The 18,352-nt window shown below is 36.2% G+C and overlaps 1 protein-coding gene across 6 annotated transcripts in view; it reads right to left on the bottom strand.

Annotated features, from left to right (window-relative positions):
* The window catches only part of CSNK1G3 (casein kinase 1 gamma 3), a 92,761-nt gene that overhangs the window by 14,780 nt on the left and 59,629 nt on the right, over positions 1-18,352 (bottom strand). For all 6 annotated transcript variants that reach the window (XM_009636552.2, XM_009636553.2, XM_035892104.1 and 3 more), the window contains 5 exons: positions 11,038-11,123; positions 10,824-10,908; positions 5,772-5,920; positions 4,658-4,753; positions 3,894-3,989 (listed from right to left, as the gene is read on the bottom strand). In XM_009636552.2, the coding sequence (XP_009634847.1) occupies positions 3,894-3,989; positions 4,658-4,753; positions 5,772-5,920; positions 10,824-10,908; positions 11,038-11,123 (512 nt within the window). The remainder of the gene's footprint in view (positions 1-3,893; positions 3,990-4,657; positions 4,754-5,771; positions 5,921-10,823; positions 10,909-11,037; positions 11,124-18,352) is intronic.

Raw genomic sequence — 18,352 nt, 5'->3', positions numbered from 1 at the left:
CCTAAAGGAAAGATGGGGAAAATCTTTTTAGTAGGGCCAGCTGTGACAGGACAAGGGGTAATGGCTTTAAACTGAAGCAGGGTAGGTTTAGACTGGATATAAAGAAGAAATTCTTTACAATGAGGGTGGTGAAACACTGGAACGGGTTGCCCAGGGAGGTAGTGGATGCCGCACGCCTGGAAACATTGAAGACCAGCTTGGACTGAGCAACCTGATCTAGTTAGCGGTGTCCCTGCTCACTGCAGGGGGCTTGGACTAGATGACCTCTAGGGGTCCCTTCCAACACAAAACATTCTATGATTCTATATGATTCTAAGTTAGATCAACCACTAGACCTTTCTCTCAGACTACATGCCAATCATCTCAAGAATCAGCAAAATACAAGTAGAAAGATATGGGAATGTAACAAAATTGAACGAGAGTCACCTGGGAAGACAGCTTATACACTGAAGGTGTGACACACCAAATTCTGTAGGCAGGATGTACGACAAATAAGACACAAGGAAGGTTCATCATAGTGGAAAGGAGAGAGAAAAACCGATACACAAAACTAACAGTGCTTAAGGAGGAATTTCTAATTTCATTTCTGTACTTATGACTGGAGTTGGACTGGATTTCCTCAGTAGCCTGATGAAAGATGGGAGGCACAGATAATCTCTTAATAGTTTTGTACACAACTGTAGTGAAAAAATGTGGATATTAAAGTTGGGTTTGTGCCTAAAAATTCTGTTAACAAAAAGCACATGAACATTTTTCCATTAATAGTCACAGAATTAGTTTTCTTAAAACTATTATTTTAAACTAAGTTTCAAATTAGAAGTGTTGCAGTGTTGAAGATTAACTTAAACTACTTGCCCACATACAAGCGGGAGATTAACCACTAAACTGAAAATCTAAACCAAATTTAAGCAATTTGGTAACAGATCAGAATTACCCTGGTTTAAATTTAGTTCCTTCAAATGTAATCCGTTCTTTGGAAGTTTAATTTGAAGAGCACATATATTACGAAGCATATGCATCACATTGGCTGTTTCTTGCTACCTTCTTTGCCATAAGGTAAACAAACTTACAATACTAGACCCACTACCTAATAATGAGACATATTAATTGTGGAACATTTAGTTTCTTAGATCTATGGTCCATTAGAAGCTTGGTAAGGGCCAGTTGTAATATGACAAAGTTAAGCCTGAATACCTATTCCCCAAATGGTAACAGTAAATCTTCAGGCTAGTTCCATGCTTTGTTTTGGATTAACATATAAACTAATCTTTTACTTGCTGTGTTCAAAAAAAATACTCAGAAAGTCTCTCATAAAATGAATTTACTTATTTTCATGCTTATAATCACAATAAGGAATGGCAAAAATTTGAAAAGAGAGATAGAAAATAATCCTTCATTCCATTAGCAATCTCAGTAACTGAATTCTCCACTCTTCAAAAAATATAGCCAGCCTGCATGCCTAGAGCAATTTATTAGTGATACTACAGAATGCTAAATTTTACCTGCAAAAAGCTTTCAGTTAAAAGAATCAAAAAAATTCACTCTACCTTTTTAATTCACAACAGTTTAGGGACATTGATTTGTTTCATCTAACACATTGCTATCTTGGCTTCTTGAAGGAGAGGTGTCTTGCAACTCAAAACTACTTGCATCCAATATCTAACCTTTCAAGCAGTTCCTAAGCACCTTTCAAGGCCCATGGCACTCCACTGGGAACTCTTTAACACAACCTTGTAATCTAACCTCCTTTTAAAGAATTTCCAAATGAGAAAACAGGAAGAGAAATACTAAGACAAAGGAGACCAGTTAGCAAGTTATGAAAAAAATTAACAAACAGATTAGTACAGTCTTTATGAGTGCATATGCAGTTTGGAGTTCATGCAGAGAAGGAAACAATTCAGTGTTGTACAACTGACATTTTTAGAAACTGAGGCAAATATATGGCAAATATGAGGCAAACTTATAAAAATAAAGACACAGGAAGTTGCTGAATGAACTATTGGGAGCTACAAGTTGCTCTCATTAAAAAGGCTACACAAACTAGAAAGACGGATTGCCACACTGCAGCATTTTCATCTTATTCCAAACAGAGAAAAGTGGAAGAAGGGATGTAAACTATTTCTGAAGGTCTTCCCTTTACAACTCAGTTTCCTAGTAGTTTTTGAACTTTAACAATGAACTGATGTTACAAAGTAAATTAGACATGATTAAGCATATTAGTGTATCTCTAACAAAGGCCTAGACAGTCTGGGATAACTTAAATTAATACAAACCCCAGAATGATTACTATTAATGAACAAACCATTTAGAACCTGAATGTTTCCCACATGAACTTCATTACTAAAAGCATAAAACTATGTACCAACATATCAACATTCAGTCCACTTGAACTTAATATGTTACAGTGAAGAATCACTAACACATTTTAATAATTTTCTACAAAAGAATCCCAGTGATGACATCAGCAGTAGCATTACAGATGACTGTAATAACAGTGACCTAAAAAAAATTCTATTGTCACTTTAAAATACAAATATCTGCCAGATTTTCTTGTCTTGCAGAAATATGGATAAATCAGCATAAAACCAATCTCAGAGATGGGCAATGACTCACTTTTGCCACAGAAAAAATAAAGATACAATTTCAAGTCCAATTTTGATTCCACATTGCTATACTGTTCTCAAAATATAAATTACTACCTTTAAACTGGTGTTGAGACAACTATTCAAGCTAAATATACAGGTAAAGTTTGCAGAATATTTGTTAATGGGAAGCAAAGAACAATTTTTAAACTTTTCTTGATGCATAGTGATAATTAGCATCCACTAGCTTTTCTTACATGACACATGATGGTAGTTTCTAAAGCAGCAAAATCCAGAGAATGTTAAGTTTGAATTTAGTTTCAAAGCATTTAAAGAAGATACGGAATTATCACACTGGTGAGACTACAGCACTGGTTTTTTACCCTGGACTTCTCATTCTTCAGGCATTGACAAATTTTTTCAAAACAGAACTTCAGAAGAAATATATGTAACTTAGATTGTCAGAATTAAAAATGCAGCAGAAAAAAAAATTTCCCCAGATAACACTTTACAAAGCTAAATTATTTTTATTCTGGACTGAATGCTCAAAACCTCATATAGACTTTGCAGCTAGCATTTTGAATTCTTCTATATTAGATTTAGACTTCCTTATGTATTACCCCAAGCAACTTGCCCCTGAATACATTCAAAGAGCAAGACACCAAGAAGTAAAATTAAGAGGAAACCAGGAAAAAAAGCTCTTTGAAAATGAAATAAATAATAAAGAAAAAATTTGTGGTTTCTACTCAGCTTTCCACCCGTAAGCTTGAAGTACCTCCCTAGGAAACATTCTTCTAGTCAACTATTTTTTGACAAAAGTTTTGACAAAATAGTTTTTTGACAAAATAGTTTTTGACAACTATTACTTTTGAACAAAAGTAATAAAGCTTAAGCAAAAATCACTACTTCACACTTCCATTTGAAGTTTTCTTAGGGAACAAAAAATGTGACTTGAACAACACTGAATTCAGTCAATAGTGGTTTAGTTGCTAATACAACTAAATAGTATCTCTAAACTTCTGTTGCACTGATGTAAGTCTAGATTTTCTCAAAAAGAGAGATAGTTCCATTGTTTTAGGCTTTCTCTAAGAAACACGTAGCAGAAATTCCACATACAAAAAGATCCACAGTTTTCTGCACCTGTTTTAATTTCATTTTAGCAATTGTGAAGCAGGGAACAATAGGAACCATTCTGAACATTACTGAAAAGCAAGCTTAATATGAAAACAGGAATTATGTCATGCATTATGGGAAGCTAGTATTACATAATGCAGAATATCTGATTAAGTCATGCAAAGAAGCAGAAAATACCTGTACCGAGCCACCATGTCTGTCAGCTGCTAGGTGAGCCCTCAAATGATGTGGATTGGCTTGCTGTGAGTCCCAAGCTGCCCTATGGTCTGTTGACTAGTATTTGAATGCATTAGGAATATATGCAAAAGAAGAAATAAAAATTCCAAAAATAAACAATTCATGCATTAATTATTACGTATTATATTTTAAAAGCACAGAAGCACTACATACTCAATTCCTATAGAGACTTCAACATTATCTGTATACTTATATATGCCTACACATACATTTTCATAGACGAGTAGCTAAAACTCAAAATTCCTAGTAAGAAACAAAGTCCCTCACACAACCTGTAACTTAACTTAGGTAAATGGACACAGATCTAAATTCCTAATGTTTTTACCACCTTGGTCATTATCCCAGTTTAAAAAAAGTGGAAGTGCTATACATACATGTTCGAACCCAACAGATGATACAGTGTATGAGGAAGAGACAGTGATTAAAAACAGAGAACTGAAACAAATTTTAAAAAGTATCCACAGAGAGAAAATTCACTACTGATGTAAGCTACATTATATCATAGCATCAAACAAGCAACCTTTTAGGACATGTTGAAGTCTACAGATGTAGAAGTACCTTAGCAAGGCTCTACGTAAATGAAAGAAAATACAAAGAAAACCTGCAGTCAATTTTATTTTGGAGTTCTAATAAAAGCAACAACATAGCACAAATCATTAGACAAAAGACAAAGTAATGCTGATAATCTTACATGAGCGATTTACCTGATTTTTGGATTGTTGCATTTTATCTCTGTGCTGATAAGCTTCTCTGTTTGAAGACAGTGCAGGGTCTGCATGTATTGAACCCACTGGAGTAGGCTACAAATACAAACAATATGTAGCAACTGGTAAAAAAAATAAATTTCTAAGTCTTACCAGAAGTTACTGCTTTGTAATGGAGATTAATCTTTAAATCTGACAGTTTCTCATAACCCAAAATTACCAAATTAAAGCAAAAACTTCACTAGATATTTAATAATAACAAAACCAAAAGAGTCAAACCAAGACTTACACAATTTCATGAAGTAGCAATTCTGAGTATTCTGAGGCATTAATTTTCTGAAAGACTTTAGGCTGCTGTTTTCTGCAGTTAGCAGTTAGGACATTCTGTTGAAAGTCTGAAGACAGGCTTAAAGTAATTTTTAATGCTAAACACTGAAAAAAGATTTAGCAATAAAATACTATGATTCTTTCAGAGAGCCACACAAGGACCTTCAGGATAAAATGTATAATCTGAAATTGTCCAGCTTACACACACAACCCCTTCCCTACTTATTAAAAAGAAGCAAGGAAAAATTTGAGGTGCTGCAAAATTCACCTTTTATTCTTTTCTTTAAAGAATATAAACACAGTATTTTCTGTAAATATAGTTGCACTGTGATGGAAACATATACCATATTTCATTAGAACTGCATATAAAGTATAGACAGTTTCTTCATAGTGAACTGATAAATATCTGAAGTATACCTCAGATGCAGAGAAGTGACTGTGCTCTCATTTTAAAAATACTGGGAGCAAGGAAGTCCCCAAAGCAAGAAAACACATGCAATAATGACAACCAACTGTAAAGTTTTAAAACCCTTCAACTCAAAAAACAGTCTGAACTCCTACAATGTCATTTTGGATTGAACAGAGATTTACTTTCATATTAAGAGTACATGTTTGGAAAGAGACTCAATATGAAACATTGCAAGCTGGAAACAGGTTTGCAATAGCAGCTGTTCACAACTCTTAACAGCCATGAGATGCACGTGTATTCTGAAACCTACGACTAACACTGGCTTAAACTGATCACGCAAAAAACCCAGTATAGTACTAATAGCTTAATTGTACTCACCAATTGTTTGCCCATCCAGTCATATTCATAATCAAACATATAGCCTTTCCGATCAAGTAAGTCTGTGAAGAGCTTTCTTAAGTAGTCATAGTCTGGCTTTTCAAAAAAATCTAGCCTTCTTACATAACGTAGGTATGTAGCCATTTCCTCTGTATAAATGAGAAACATATGTAATTACCATACCTGTTTTAATGGTATTCAAAAACCAGAACTTTTTATGACATTTTAAAGCAAACTTCTACCTCTAACCATAAAATCTGGACAGTTGTTCACCATGAAGAATTGTGAATACCAGAAAGAAAAGTTACTTAATAGTAGTAATATTCTTCAAGATACACTGCCATATTCTAAACATATCCTACCTAGTGACCCTCCTTTGCACTACCTGTCGAGATCTTCCATTCAACCTTCCAATCCTGGTGCAGAGTGTGCCAAGAAAGTGGGGAGAAAATGCCCCTACTTTTTTTTTTTTTTTTGCAATTAGTTGTACAAAGACAAACCTAAGGAAAGGTAAAGAAGGTGGTATATGAATGTACAGGGTAGACCATGTCTCAAAGAACACTTGTTATTGGAATATTACCTTCCTTTCTTTAAGAGATGATCCACACGTATGTTCTAAAGTGGGCAGCTCCAATTATCCTGACAAAAACCACTCAGTACAGGCTCTGTTGAGCTGTAACTGTAGTATGATTATGGAAGGCTGCAGCAGCGCTCAATGCTTCAGGCATCATGTTATGCGAAGGTATTGATCAGAACTGGCAAATATCCTGAACAGAAACACTGCAGAGAAGTACTAAGGTTACCTGAACTCTTGTAGAATGACTTCTGACCAGTGTCAGTTTAATATCGCTGTTTAAATACCATGTCAGCATACAAATGGAGATTCATTTGGGTAGTGTTACATGGAAATTATAAGAGTCTCCCAGTAGTGGAGACAACCAGGGAGATTTCTGAAAAGGCCTGGACCTGTAAAGATAAAAGGAAAGAGCTCTCCTAGTCGTTAAAGGGTATGAAGTACAGATTGTGCACTAGCAGCCAGAACCTTCTAGTTAAGACAATAGTTCCAGCATAAAGGTCTTTGCAGGTGAATAGAGCATACAGAAGTCCCATTCTTGATAATGGGTATAGGCCACGAAAGGCTTCTGAAACAATAGGTCTAAGGAACAAGCATCCTTATGGACAGAAGACTACAAGAACCCAAGGGCTGAAAGGGAGGATTCATGTACATCTGAAGCACAAGCTTCAAATCCCATTGAAAAACTGCTCAGATATGTGACTACATTTGCAATAACTCCTTCAGAAATCAGTGAAATGAGGGGCATGTGAAAATACATGAGAAGACATAAACGCTAACAAGTTTTCACAAAAGACCAAGTCCTATCAGTCCTTCCACTCCAGCAGGTGTTATAAGAAAGAACTAAAGGAGCGGAAGAGTGAAGAGAGCAACAACCTAACCATACTGAAATTTTGGTTCATTCAGACTGCATCTATCAATGCCTTTCTGTTACAGAAAGAAAAAAAAAAAGGAAAAATAAAAATCACACTGCAATGGTTTGGAATAGAGTACTGCAGCAGTTTCTCACAGTCTAATGTGGATCAGGTGAAGCACTCGACCCAAGTCCTGGGACATGAGTTCCAGGTGGAAAGAGCTCTTAAAATCTAACTTCTTTAGGAACATTTGTAGGTCATGAAAGAGTGGCAAACTACCCACTGGCAAGCCATTCTGAGAATAGCAATGGCTCCTCACTCTCAAGACAAAAAAGCTGTTCACATGGTCCCAAAGTACATGAGAAAGCACTTCTATATGATCAGAAAGTCAGAGAACAAATAAGGTTAAAAGTAGATGCCACCAGCACTCACAGATCCCATGAAGAGGTATGTATGTCAGAAACAGCACAACAGTATCACTGCACACTCACCTTGACCCACACATCACATTCCAGTGAGTCTGGAGAAGCTGACATTAGTGGTACAAACAAGGTGCCGTAAGAAGCCTATCTTCTGACAGAGGATAGCGGAGAAGTGCAGAGGCAGTGCTAAGACTGAGCTATGCTAAGTTAAAGTTTTTCAGAGATAGTGGGATAGAAGAAGGGAAAGTGAAGGTTTTAGACCAGCTTGATAACCAAAAATTGTGAGGCAACATCATGTTGGTGTTATCAAGAATGCACCCCAGGACAATGGTGCCGAGACATCCCAAATTTCTTAATACTCTGGTAAAAACAGAGTATTAAGAGGTGTATTTTAGGCATGAGCAGATGGAGCAGCGGATAGGAGGAATTCCTTGACATCTAAGAACCAGCTCAGCAGACCAGGAAGACTCTTCAGCAATACCAGCCAAGGAGATCAGTGTTTGAAAAAGGTGAAGAAAAGTGTTGACACATTGCTAGTGACCTCTTTAACCATACTTTCCCAATGTAAACCGGAACCCAAAGCATGCAAGGCATGTCTTCAGAGGTATAAAGGCTGGAACTGAGCCATTTAATGCAGCTGAATCTGTTAAAATGGGCTGACTCCAAAAATCAAATACCACCCTTATCACGCATTTGAAGTAGAAACTCCAGAGTTTAAACCCTTGTTCATATTTTATACAAGGCTTGAAACAGCAGTAATGTTGCACACTCAAAGACAGTACAATTCCACAGAACAGGGGATGAAAAAGGTGTTTCACATGTGACAAAGACCAAAGTATCTTTCACTGATACTACAGAGTTCCCTTGCCTTATGGAGCATCAATCAGCTAACTCAGTCTGCCGGCTGACTGAAAAGAATTGAAATGATGGTGGTTATACTTCTCATTATATTCTATGTCATAAGTGACAAGAAGGATAGGAAAAGGTAGAAAATACTCAGATATCTGGTATGTAAAAACTTCCCCATACAAGAATATACTTATTATGAAAATTTATTATGTACTATTGAAGTAGTTTATATTTTGTGTTCTCCAAGGTCAAGTATATTTTCCCTGTTCCTTTTTCAGATCCAAACAACAAGCATGTGCTTGACTAAATTTGGTGGAAACAGTCCACTAGATACATAGAGCTACTAATGCATAATTATTTCCAGAAATTGCACCATATAAACCTTAATTTACATACTTAATTTTTAAAGGATTCTAGCAAATACACACACACAAAAAATCATCAACATGCAAAGACATGCATACATTACTGGATGAAGATTTATATTCCAGAACAGGTTTTTTTTTCCCCATGTTTAAGAATTTGTCAATTTTCCTCTAAGTTCCATAACAAAAGCCAATTTCACTTGATTTTATTTTTTTTAATACACAGAAGAAAGTGAAATGAAAAACATATGAAAAAATTATAATGGAGTGATTTTTTACCACAGGGTTTGAAAGAACTCCAAAAGGCCACATAGTACACCACCCTATCCCATAGCAAATCGGTTACAGACATGTCTGCCTGGTTTGCTTTCACACAACTCCAGTAAAAGAAACTCCATAGCCTCCCTGGCAATGGCAACCCCTTCATATTCTTCAGTATATTTGAAACACAGGACTTCAAGTCTAAACTTAACTGGTTTGGATTGCATCCGTTACCTTGTCCTAGCTGCTGTGGCCATAGCAAACCGATTCGTGTTTGTAGCACCCGAAAGGTACGGGAGAACTTCTTTCCCTCACAATCTTGACTAAGCCAATCATCATGCCTTCAGTTTTTGGTGATAGGTCTAGTATATATGGCATATAAGCACTCCTACTTCTTTATGGGTTTATCCTTAAAATAGGATGCGTTTTCTTGAAGTATAGTCCCCAAAATTGAACATACTGCTTCATCTGAGGCTTTACAGAATCAGGTAGACTGAACACAGCATTTCATGTGTCTTTCAGGCTATTTCCTGTTTATATAATCCAATTTAGTATAGGGTTGGTTTGTTTGTTTTTAAAAATATAGCAGCATGACACCGTCCAATTGCATTTACTATGTGACCAACTGACTTTGACTCATTACCTAAGGAATCTTTCCATAGCCAATAATTCTTAATTCAGATTTGATCCTAGCTTCTTATACTACTCTGAATGTGATTTATTGAACTGTACTTTACATTTTTAAGACTGTATTTGTAGTCTGTCAGGGTCTTTCCATTCTAACTCCACTGTTGAGCCTACAAATTTCAAACTTATCATTTGCAAGTTTAATAAACATTCTCAATTATACAAGGCACTCAAAAGTACTGAACAGACCCAGCATAGATCTCTGTGGAATACCATTTCGTGTTTCAAATTTGGCAACAATGTACTTAACTTCAAATTATTTTACACTCTTCTTCCCATAGTAGATCCTTCTGAATTATGCTTTTAAGATTACTTGTTAGGATACTTAAAAAGACCATCAAAAGCAAAAGCACTAAGATTTCATGACATAAAACACCCGCCTCTTGTTCACAAGGCCTGCTGTGGACAGGATTTCTTTTCACGAGAGGAAATCAAACCGGTTTGTTATGAGCTGTTCTCAGCAAATCCATTTTGCCTACCAATGACACTGTGATTATTTTTCAAGGTGCTTATTTCAATTTTGGCAAAATCATGTCCATGTCATGTGTGTCCCTTGTCCTGAGCTGATTACTCCAACTTTTAAAAAATGTAATATTTGCTTCTCTCCAATTTTCCAATACCTCACTGATTCTCAGTGCACTTCAGGACAATCAGAAGCAACACTTGAAACAACTTGCAAGTTATTCTAAATGTTATTTCAAGCTGTTTCTAATGCCGCTTGTTTTAAAAAGGGATGATATCAGATTTGAGCTGAAAAGGCTTGCAAAATTTTATGTGTGAAGATGTAAGTCTAGACTAGTTGATCATCACAAGAATATGTATCATAATAACTTTTTTATGTTTTCTTTAGAACAATCTATATTAGAACACCAGCATCAGCTTAGTGCTGCTTCAAAGGATAATTCTTGTATCTATTGCCATAGTATATTATACACTTATTTGGAAGCATTATTTTATTTTTAAAGCCAGATCTTAAACAATTATCTACGCCAGTTTCATTTTCTAAATCAATACACATTTTTATTAACAGTAGACATTACCTGGGAAGTTTTCACACAATACTTCTATAGGGGTTGCTCGTTTTGTGTCTCCAATTTTCTGGTAACGTTCTTTTAATGTATCAGCCTATGATACAAGAATAAAACAAGCTTCTGAAGTTATACAGCTTGCAGACAAACTTTAAAAAGAAAAGATCATGGCAAGAAAAGCTGATGATCTGAAAATAGGATAGAAGAAGGTATCAAAAACCACTACCTTTAAACCTTGCCATGGAAGGCTTCCTCTGAGAAAATACATAAACATATGACCTAAAGCTTCCAAATCATCTCTTCTACTTTGCTCTGAAACAAAATTCAAATATTATGAGAACATTCAATCTTGAGTAATTTTACATTGTATTTAAAAGGTTAACTTCCAAATTATGTAAAAATAATTAGGAGGTATGAAGTACTTCAAATCAAACTGAGCATGTAGGGGGCTTCTTGTGTACTATAGACTCCATTAAGAACACAGCTAAAACAAAAAAAAAAGCAGATGGCAGACTGCAGGTATATTCATCTCAACAGTACCTTAAATTATCTTGCTATAAGAAATTGTTCGTATTTTAAAGCATATTTTGACCCTTTACATATATAATTGCATTTTAATTCCAACATTTTTTGATCCATTAGTTAAGAACTTGAAACAATTTAAGAAAGCTTTAATTGAATTCATTTTCCCTCTATAAAATCACAGAAAAGATGGCATGATTCCCAGGGAACCATTATGCAATTTCTGAGTAAGCCAAAGCTGGACTGAAGGAGGCTCAGAAGTCTTATTATTTGGTCAGAAAGCATCGTGAAGAGGCATGTACATACAGCCTGCTCTCAAGCCTAGGTGACTTAAAAGCTAAGTTACAGAAGACAATGTCTGGCATGCCCACACTTTTTCATCTGTAGTAGAGCAGTAGCAGTCCTTCAAAAAGTTCAGAAAAGGTTAAAGAAAAAGGGAAGTAACAAGCAATATGCAGTGCATTCAAAGTTCAAAGTTTTCAAAGTACTTTCCAGATTATTTTTAAATAAAATCCATTATTCTTAGGAAAACAAATAACAGAGAATAGTAAAAGTCTTTAAACGACTAGTAGAAAACAGATTTTTACATTTTCACCTGGCTTCATTCTGTACTGCTGTTGAAACAACTGTTAGTGTATTATGCTTTGTAGTACCAGGTAGTATTTACCTCTAACTTTGATTTCCTCCCTGACATAAAGCAGAAAACCAAGATATTATCAGTGTTTCTACTCGGTATTTTCACAAGGACAAAATCTTGCTCTTTGAGAGCAAGAGAAATGGAGCAGAAAAGTAAATGAAAACATGTTTGCTAGATTTTGAACACAGGGGAGTTAGCAAAGCCAACTTGGCTTTGATCTGATCAACACGAAGTATTGCCACAAATACACTGCACCCGCAAAACCATTCTTAATCTTCATATAAAAAAAAACTATTTACTTATTACTCTGTTTTCTACCCCTATTTTCTCATTTGAACACTGAGTAAACACATACTAGCAAATCAGCAAGAAAATACCAAAAAAAGGTATGGTAATTCAGAGCATGGGCTACATCTAGCCCCTTACTTCATTACACATCTGCCAGCCTTATGAGGCTCTTTCACAGTCATTTCTCCTTCACTTGTTTCCATGTTTCCAATTCCCTTGCCAACACTCTTCTTGTTTGTGTCCACTCCGCCACTCTTGTCCACTGCTGCCACTTTTCTCAGTAAGCGCCCTACAGACAATCTGGTCTTACTTGAATTTCTCTGCCAACCCTGCAACATCACATTTGCTGACCATGTGCTATCCTGATGCAAGCACGTAGATTAAGAAGAAAGCAGGAATAAGCGGTAGAGTTCTGTACCTGACAGGTTTCAGTACATGAAGGAAACACTGACTCCAGTTGCCTGCAGAAATCCTGTGCTCTTTATGAGATAGGGTGGACATGGAGACAATGAGTACTTCATGAGCACTGCTCATGACAAACATTTTGTGCAATGCAGGGTGTGTTTTACGTAAGACAAATCAGCAGTAAGATGGTGGCAAAGCATACAAAAATGTTAAAAGTGCACAACGGACAGCCCATCTATGGGCAACACTAAGGTATGGCCAACAAAAATGCATTGGAAAGTTCTATTTTGGTCTTTGCTAAAGAACAGTAATTTCTCTCTTTTGCATTAACTTCTATTATGCTGATGAAAAATTAACCTCCTCTTAAAAAAAAAACACAAATACACACACCTTATTGAGGCAATTGCTCCTTCACTGAGAGTCCTTTCTATGAAAGGAGAAACTTTCAATCTTTACCCTGAAATGATCTCTAATTAACTTTTTTTTTTATAAGTTTTGGACCATTGCAGGTATTTCTGTAGGATAGTTCTGGGTAACTATTTCTATGACAGACCACTTGAATTCACAATGCTCTCAAGAATCTGCTATGGAAAGGATTTTTTTGTTTGTTTTAATTTTTGGGGAAGGGGTTCATTATTTAGAATCCACTTCAGTTCTTCACTAATCACTTTGGAGTAATTAAAAAATAGTAGTCAAATATCCTTTCCTATGGAATTCTTCAAGAAAAGCCTGAGAAACAGAAAACCCAGATTGTATTGCTACTGTTGGAACAAGTGCCTCCAACAAATGGAAAAAAATCCCGACCTAGCAGTGGACTAGCTGGAATACAAAAGGATTTCAAACACCTGCTGGAAGAAGGGCTGCTGATGTACACCAATCCTAGTGCATCACAATTTAATGAGATTGAGAGGATCTGTTGCCTAAAAGGTAATACGATCATAAGATGACAAACACACAATAAAGCTTTAGGGCACACAGTCTCCTCTCTCTCAAGGTCACCTGAAGCTAGCTAAATTAGTAAGAAACTAATACCGGTTATTTAGTTCACAAGCTATAGATAAATTAATCATCTCAATCCAAATAGGTTGATTTTAGTAAGAACTAGAACCTCATTCAGCAGCCTAGCTCCGTAACACAGGTCAAACAACAGACATTCAGTCTTCAGTAAGCATCCATTCTACACACTGCACTCCCCGTCCAAAGAAGGTTTTACTGCTTTCTGTAGGAATGCTGAAACAGTAGAAACATACTATCTATTTGGATCAGAAAACACGGTATTAGCTACAGGGATGATTACAAGGTTTGATATACAGACTCATTACTGTAATCACAAAGTAAATGGAAAGGGACAATCTACATACCATGAACCGTCGGTCTATAAAGTTTAGCAAAAATAAATTGCAAAGTTATCACCCAGATTTTGTACTCTTACTAAAAATGATATGATTCTATACAGCAATATAATTTGACAGAAAGAGCAGCATCCCTTTCTGAACAAAATCATGACTCCTGAAGTTAATTATTCTAGTTCATAAAAATGAAGTTGTATGCCAGCTTTATCATAAGCACATATTGTATTCCATACTGTTCTGTTAAGAATAATGTGCACTTTATGGAAAAAAATCCCATTTTCAGTTATACCTTTAAGTAAGGGAGCAAAGATTTATTTAGTTCAGTTTGTATTAGAAACGTTGTTTCATATAATTCTGGATTTATAAGGTTAGTTTACGCAGAAAAAGGTATTTATTTAAGGCAGTTACAGTCTCACCCCTGAGGTCCAGAGATAATTCAGTGGGTCTGAGAAGGAGACTAGTGAACTTCCTATGGGGGTCCTAGGTCTGGAAAAGGACTTCATCTTGCACCACTGGCTCAGTGACAAGTAAAAGTTGCTAGGACTCCTGGAGGGTCATCACCACAAAGCACAGCCTGTAACTGCAGAACACACTTTTTTTCTTTGAGTTTCTGGAAAAATTCCAGGATTTAGGCTAATATAATTTAAAGTGCAAACGTTTATTTTTCTTATAATAAAAAAAATGCATTAAAACTGATCCAATGTGGAATTATTTTTGCTGGTGTAGATTACAAAAAAGACTGGCCCCTAGAAAATTGATTTTAAATTAGAACATATGAGAGGTCTGATAACAGAGTAGATCTACTACAAAGGTAAGGTGGGAGGGGTTGGCTTTGCTTGAAGAAAAGTACTGTTTAAAGAAACAGACTGTATTTTGTCTTTCAATTAGCATTAAAGAGCAGAGCTGTGTCATTCTCAAAAGAGTCTCAGGTATTCATGGTAAGATAACCTCTGCCTCTTCAATAATTAAGCACCACCAAGAAAAGACCAATACAACCAAGGACATTTGTTGCTTCCCCAGAGACCATTAGCGATAGCCATATTACAGCAATAACTTTGTGTGACTACACTTCCTGTAGCCAAATAACCTAGACAACAATTCAGCATGCTGTTTTTCTGAACTTAGGGAAATCCCAAAACAATTACCAATTTAGATTTCTAGCAAATACAGGAAATTGTAGGACTTTTACAGGCACAGATTTTTGTCTTCCTTAAGCTCCCAGTCAGAATCTACATTCTCTGGGATCCCTCTCTCTCTTCCTGAAAATGAAGGGAACTGGAAAAGCAGCATAATTTTATGCCCAAGAGAAATTAGCTTATGGAAGCAAGGGCACCAGCCACATGCTGATAAGGGCTGCAGAATATTTGTATTTCCTTCAAATAGCTACCTGAATAAAGCCACATTATTTCTCACATAGACAAAATACCTTCTACTCCAGATACAAACTCCCAGCTTGGCACAAAACTACCAGAAACCCTTGATCAAATGTATGTTTCTGGAACAAAGTATTATTGACATAATTGGCTACATGATGTTCATAGCTATACAACACCTTCTATATACATGTCAAAAGCGTGGGCCTTGGTAATTTTGTGCAAGTTTCAACTATACAGGCAAACATTTAAAGTCTTTCACTATGCACTTGTTACAAGAGTTTTAAGCACTATGGATCCTAAAATGTACTTCTGATCAGAGCACAACATACTTTCTTATTCATACGTACCAACACAGAACAAGTTACAGTTCAATAAATGCATGCTTGAAATCAACCTGTAAAAGAATGTGAACCTGACAGTCCCCCTTTACTGAAAACACACTTAATTTTTACATGGGTCAGCTGACACCTCGGACAGTTAAGAATCAGTAATACGTGCATTAGTTTTGCTACCAGACCATTCAAGTTGCTAGGAATATTACCTACAGCCTAAACATACTGCCCTAAAAATTTCTCTTACTACCAGTATTTTCAGTGCTCAATTTATCCTATATGCCACTGTCTCTGCAACCAAAGGGACAACAGAGCTCAAACAACTTCAGTGTTCCATATGTCCCACTGCAACAATTAAAAAATACAACATTTTTAGAGGGGAATCACAGATCATACAGAAAAAAAACTCCACGTAAAGGAGACTGAAAGTAAGAGCCTCATTCATAGTTTGTTCAGTGTTTGTTAGGCCTAAAAGATCATGACAAACAGTTCTCTCTCAACCAAGAAACACCTGCAAAATAATCAGGTCAAGAACAATCTGAACTGCTCTGAGTTTGAACTGAAGCAGAGTTATTACGTGAGGTTGTGCTCCTTTGCATGGTTTAGCAATACCACTGTAAAGAAAGGCATTCTAAACCTTATCCATCTACATTTAAGAATTGTCTTTATATTTGAGAATCTCCTGCAAGAAGGAAACTTCCTATGGTAAAGTGTCCTGGTTTCGGCTGGGATAGAGTTAATTTTCTTCATAGTAGCTAGCATAGTGCTGTGCTTTGGATTTAGTACTAGAAGAATGTTGATAACATACTGATGTTTTTAGTTGTTGCCGAGTAGTGCTTAGACTGCTCAAGGACTTTTTGAGCTTCTCCTGCTCGGCCAGGTGCGTAACAAGCTGGGAGGGAGCACAGCCAGGACAGCTAACCCAAACTGACCAAAGGGCTATTCCATACCATATGTTGTGCTCAGGGGAAGTTGGTCAGTAACGGGCAGAGTGATGGCAGCTCGGGGAGTGATCGCAGCTCAGGGAGGGATTGCTGCTCGGGACGGGCTGGGCATTGGTCAGCAGGTGGTGAGCAATTGCATTGTGCATTTTATATATTCTGTATATTCTCTTACCATTATTATTACCACTATTGTTATTCTCCTCTCTTATTAAACTGTCTCTATCTCAACCCGCGGGTCTTACTTTTTTTTCCCCAATTCTCTCCCCCATCCCACTGAGAGGAGAGGCGGGGAGCGAGCAAGCGGCTGCGTGGTGCTTAGTTGCCAGCCGGGTTAAACCACGATATAAAGTGAGACAAGCTACTGAAAAGAGTACTGGCTTTGTCACAGCTACCTTTGCCAGAGGAGCCAGTATATACCTACCAACTCTTCCCCCTGGCTTTGCATCAGGCTGAGGGGTACAGAACTACAGAATACGTAAGTGAAATTTGGCAGAACTTTCATACATATTAAACAAGTTCCCATTAGACAAAAATAAACCTGTCCAACCAGAGATCAAGACTCTACGTAAGGAGTGGAAAACTCTCCCTTGAAGGAGAAAGTGTTATTTACTATATTCCTATGTTAATATCAGACATGTAATCCCCTCAAAAGTCAATTATGTTCAAGTAGTTACCAGTTTTATGTTTTGGTTTATTTTCTTAAATGATGGGGGGGAGGTGTCTCGTATTTAAGAAGGACTAAAAAAGCTTACTTTATTTTAAAATGGGTTGTATCACCTTAAGATGACACCAACTTGCTATACCATGCATGAAAAATAAAGTGAATGTTTCCTTTACTTGAGGAACTCGTGTTCTGAAAGTTACGTTTAGGGAGCTCAAACCCTGCTATCAAGTTTTCAGAAGTGTTCTCAGCATTAAATATTCATGATTGTATCAGGAAATACTAGAATTTTATGATTATTCTTTAAATGAAAAATAATTTCATCTAAACTTAAAGCTCTTTGGCTCTAATATGGCTTAGCAACAATGCAGTTTCAGTCTTGATGAAGAATAATAAATCTAGCAAACATGACAATCTTACAATAGTTCAGTTACTTTTTACAGATCCTTTTGCTATGTGAATGCATATAGAATTAAGGCCAGCTTCGTATACAATGCATTTTTGGATGGGTAAGTGAGGTGGAAGGTCTTTCATTATATTTAAATTACCTGGAATATGCTATTATACTGTTTTAATTAACATACTGCTGCTTATCAAGAATTTCAAAACCCACTGACATCAATGAATACAAGACTTGGAATCATGAGAAACTGGTCATCATTGTGGACATAAGTAGAAAATACCGTAGCACTCTGGTAAATACAGCTGTATAATAAAGATAGGATTCTCCTTCCATCTTCAAACACTAAAGAAACTGCTGAAATATATACTTGATTTTTAACAGTTCTCAGATATGGTTTCAGTATCATTGTGGAAATAAATTTAACTGGAAAAGGAAAAAGATTCCTATTTTTAGACAACTGTAAAACAAGAAAAATTACTAGTTTAAGCCCATGACCATTACCTCTAATAAATACTAAATAAAGAAGTTAATAAATAAACCTTTTATCCATCTGACAAACTTCCAGCTGCAACAGCTGCAACTACTAGAACAGTAACAATTTAATGTGTTGAGGAAGTAGGG

Source organism: Egretta garzetta, unplaced genomic scaffold, assembly GCF_000687185.1.
Source record: "Egretta garzetta isolate BGI_Z169 unplaced genomic scaffold, ASM68718v1 scaffold473, whole genome shotgun sequence".
In the NCBI taxonomy this organism is placed as follows: domain Eukaryota; kingdom Metazoa; phylum Chordata; class Aves; order Pelecaniformes; family Ardeidae; genus Egretta; species Egretta garzetta.
The sequence above is the reverse complement of the archived record's forward strand: the minus strand, read 5'-3'. Positions and strand labels throughout refer to the sequence as shown.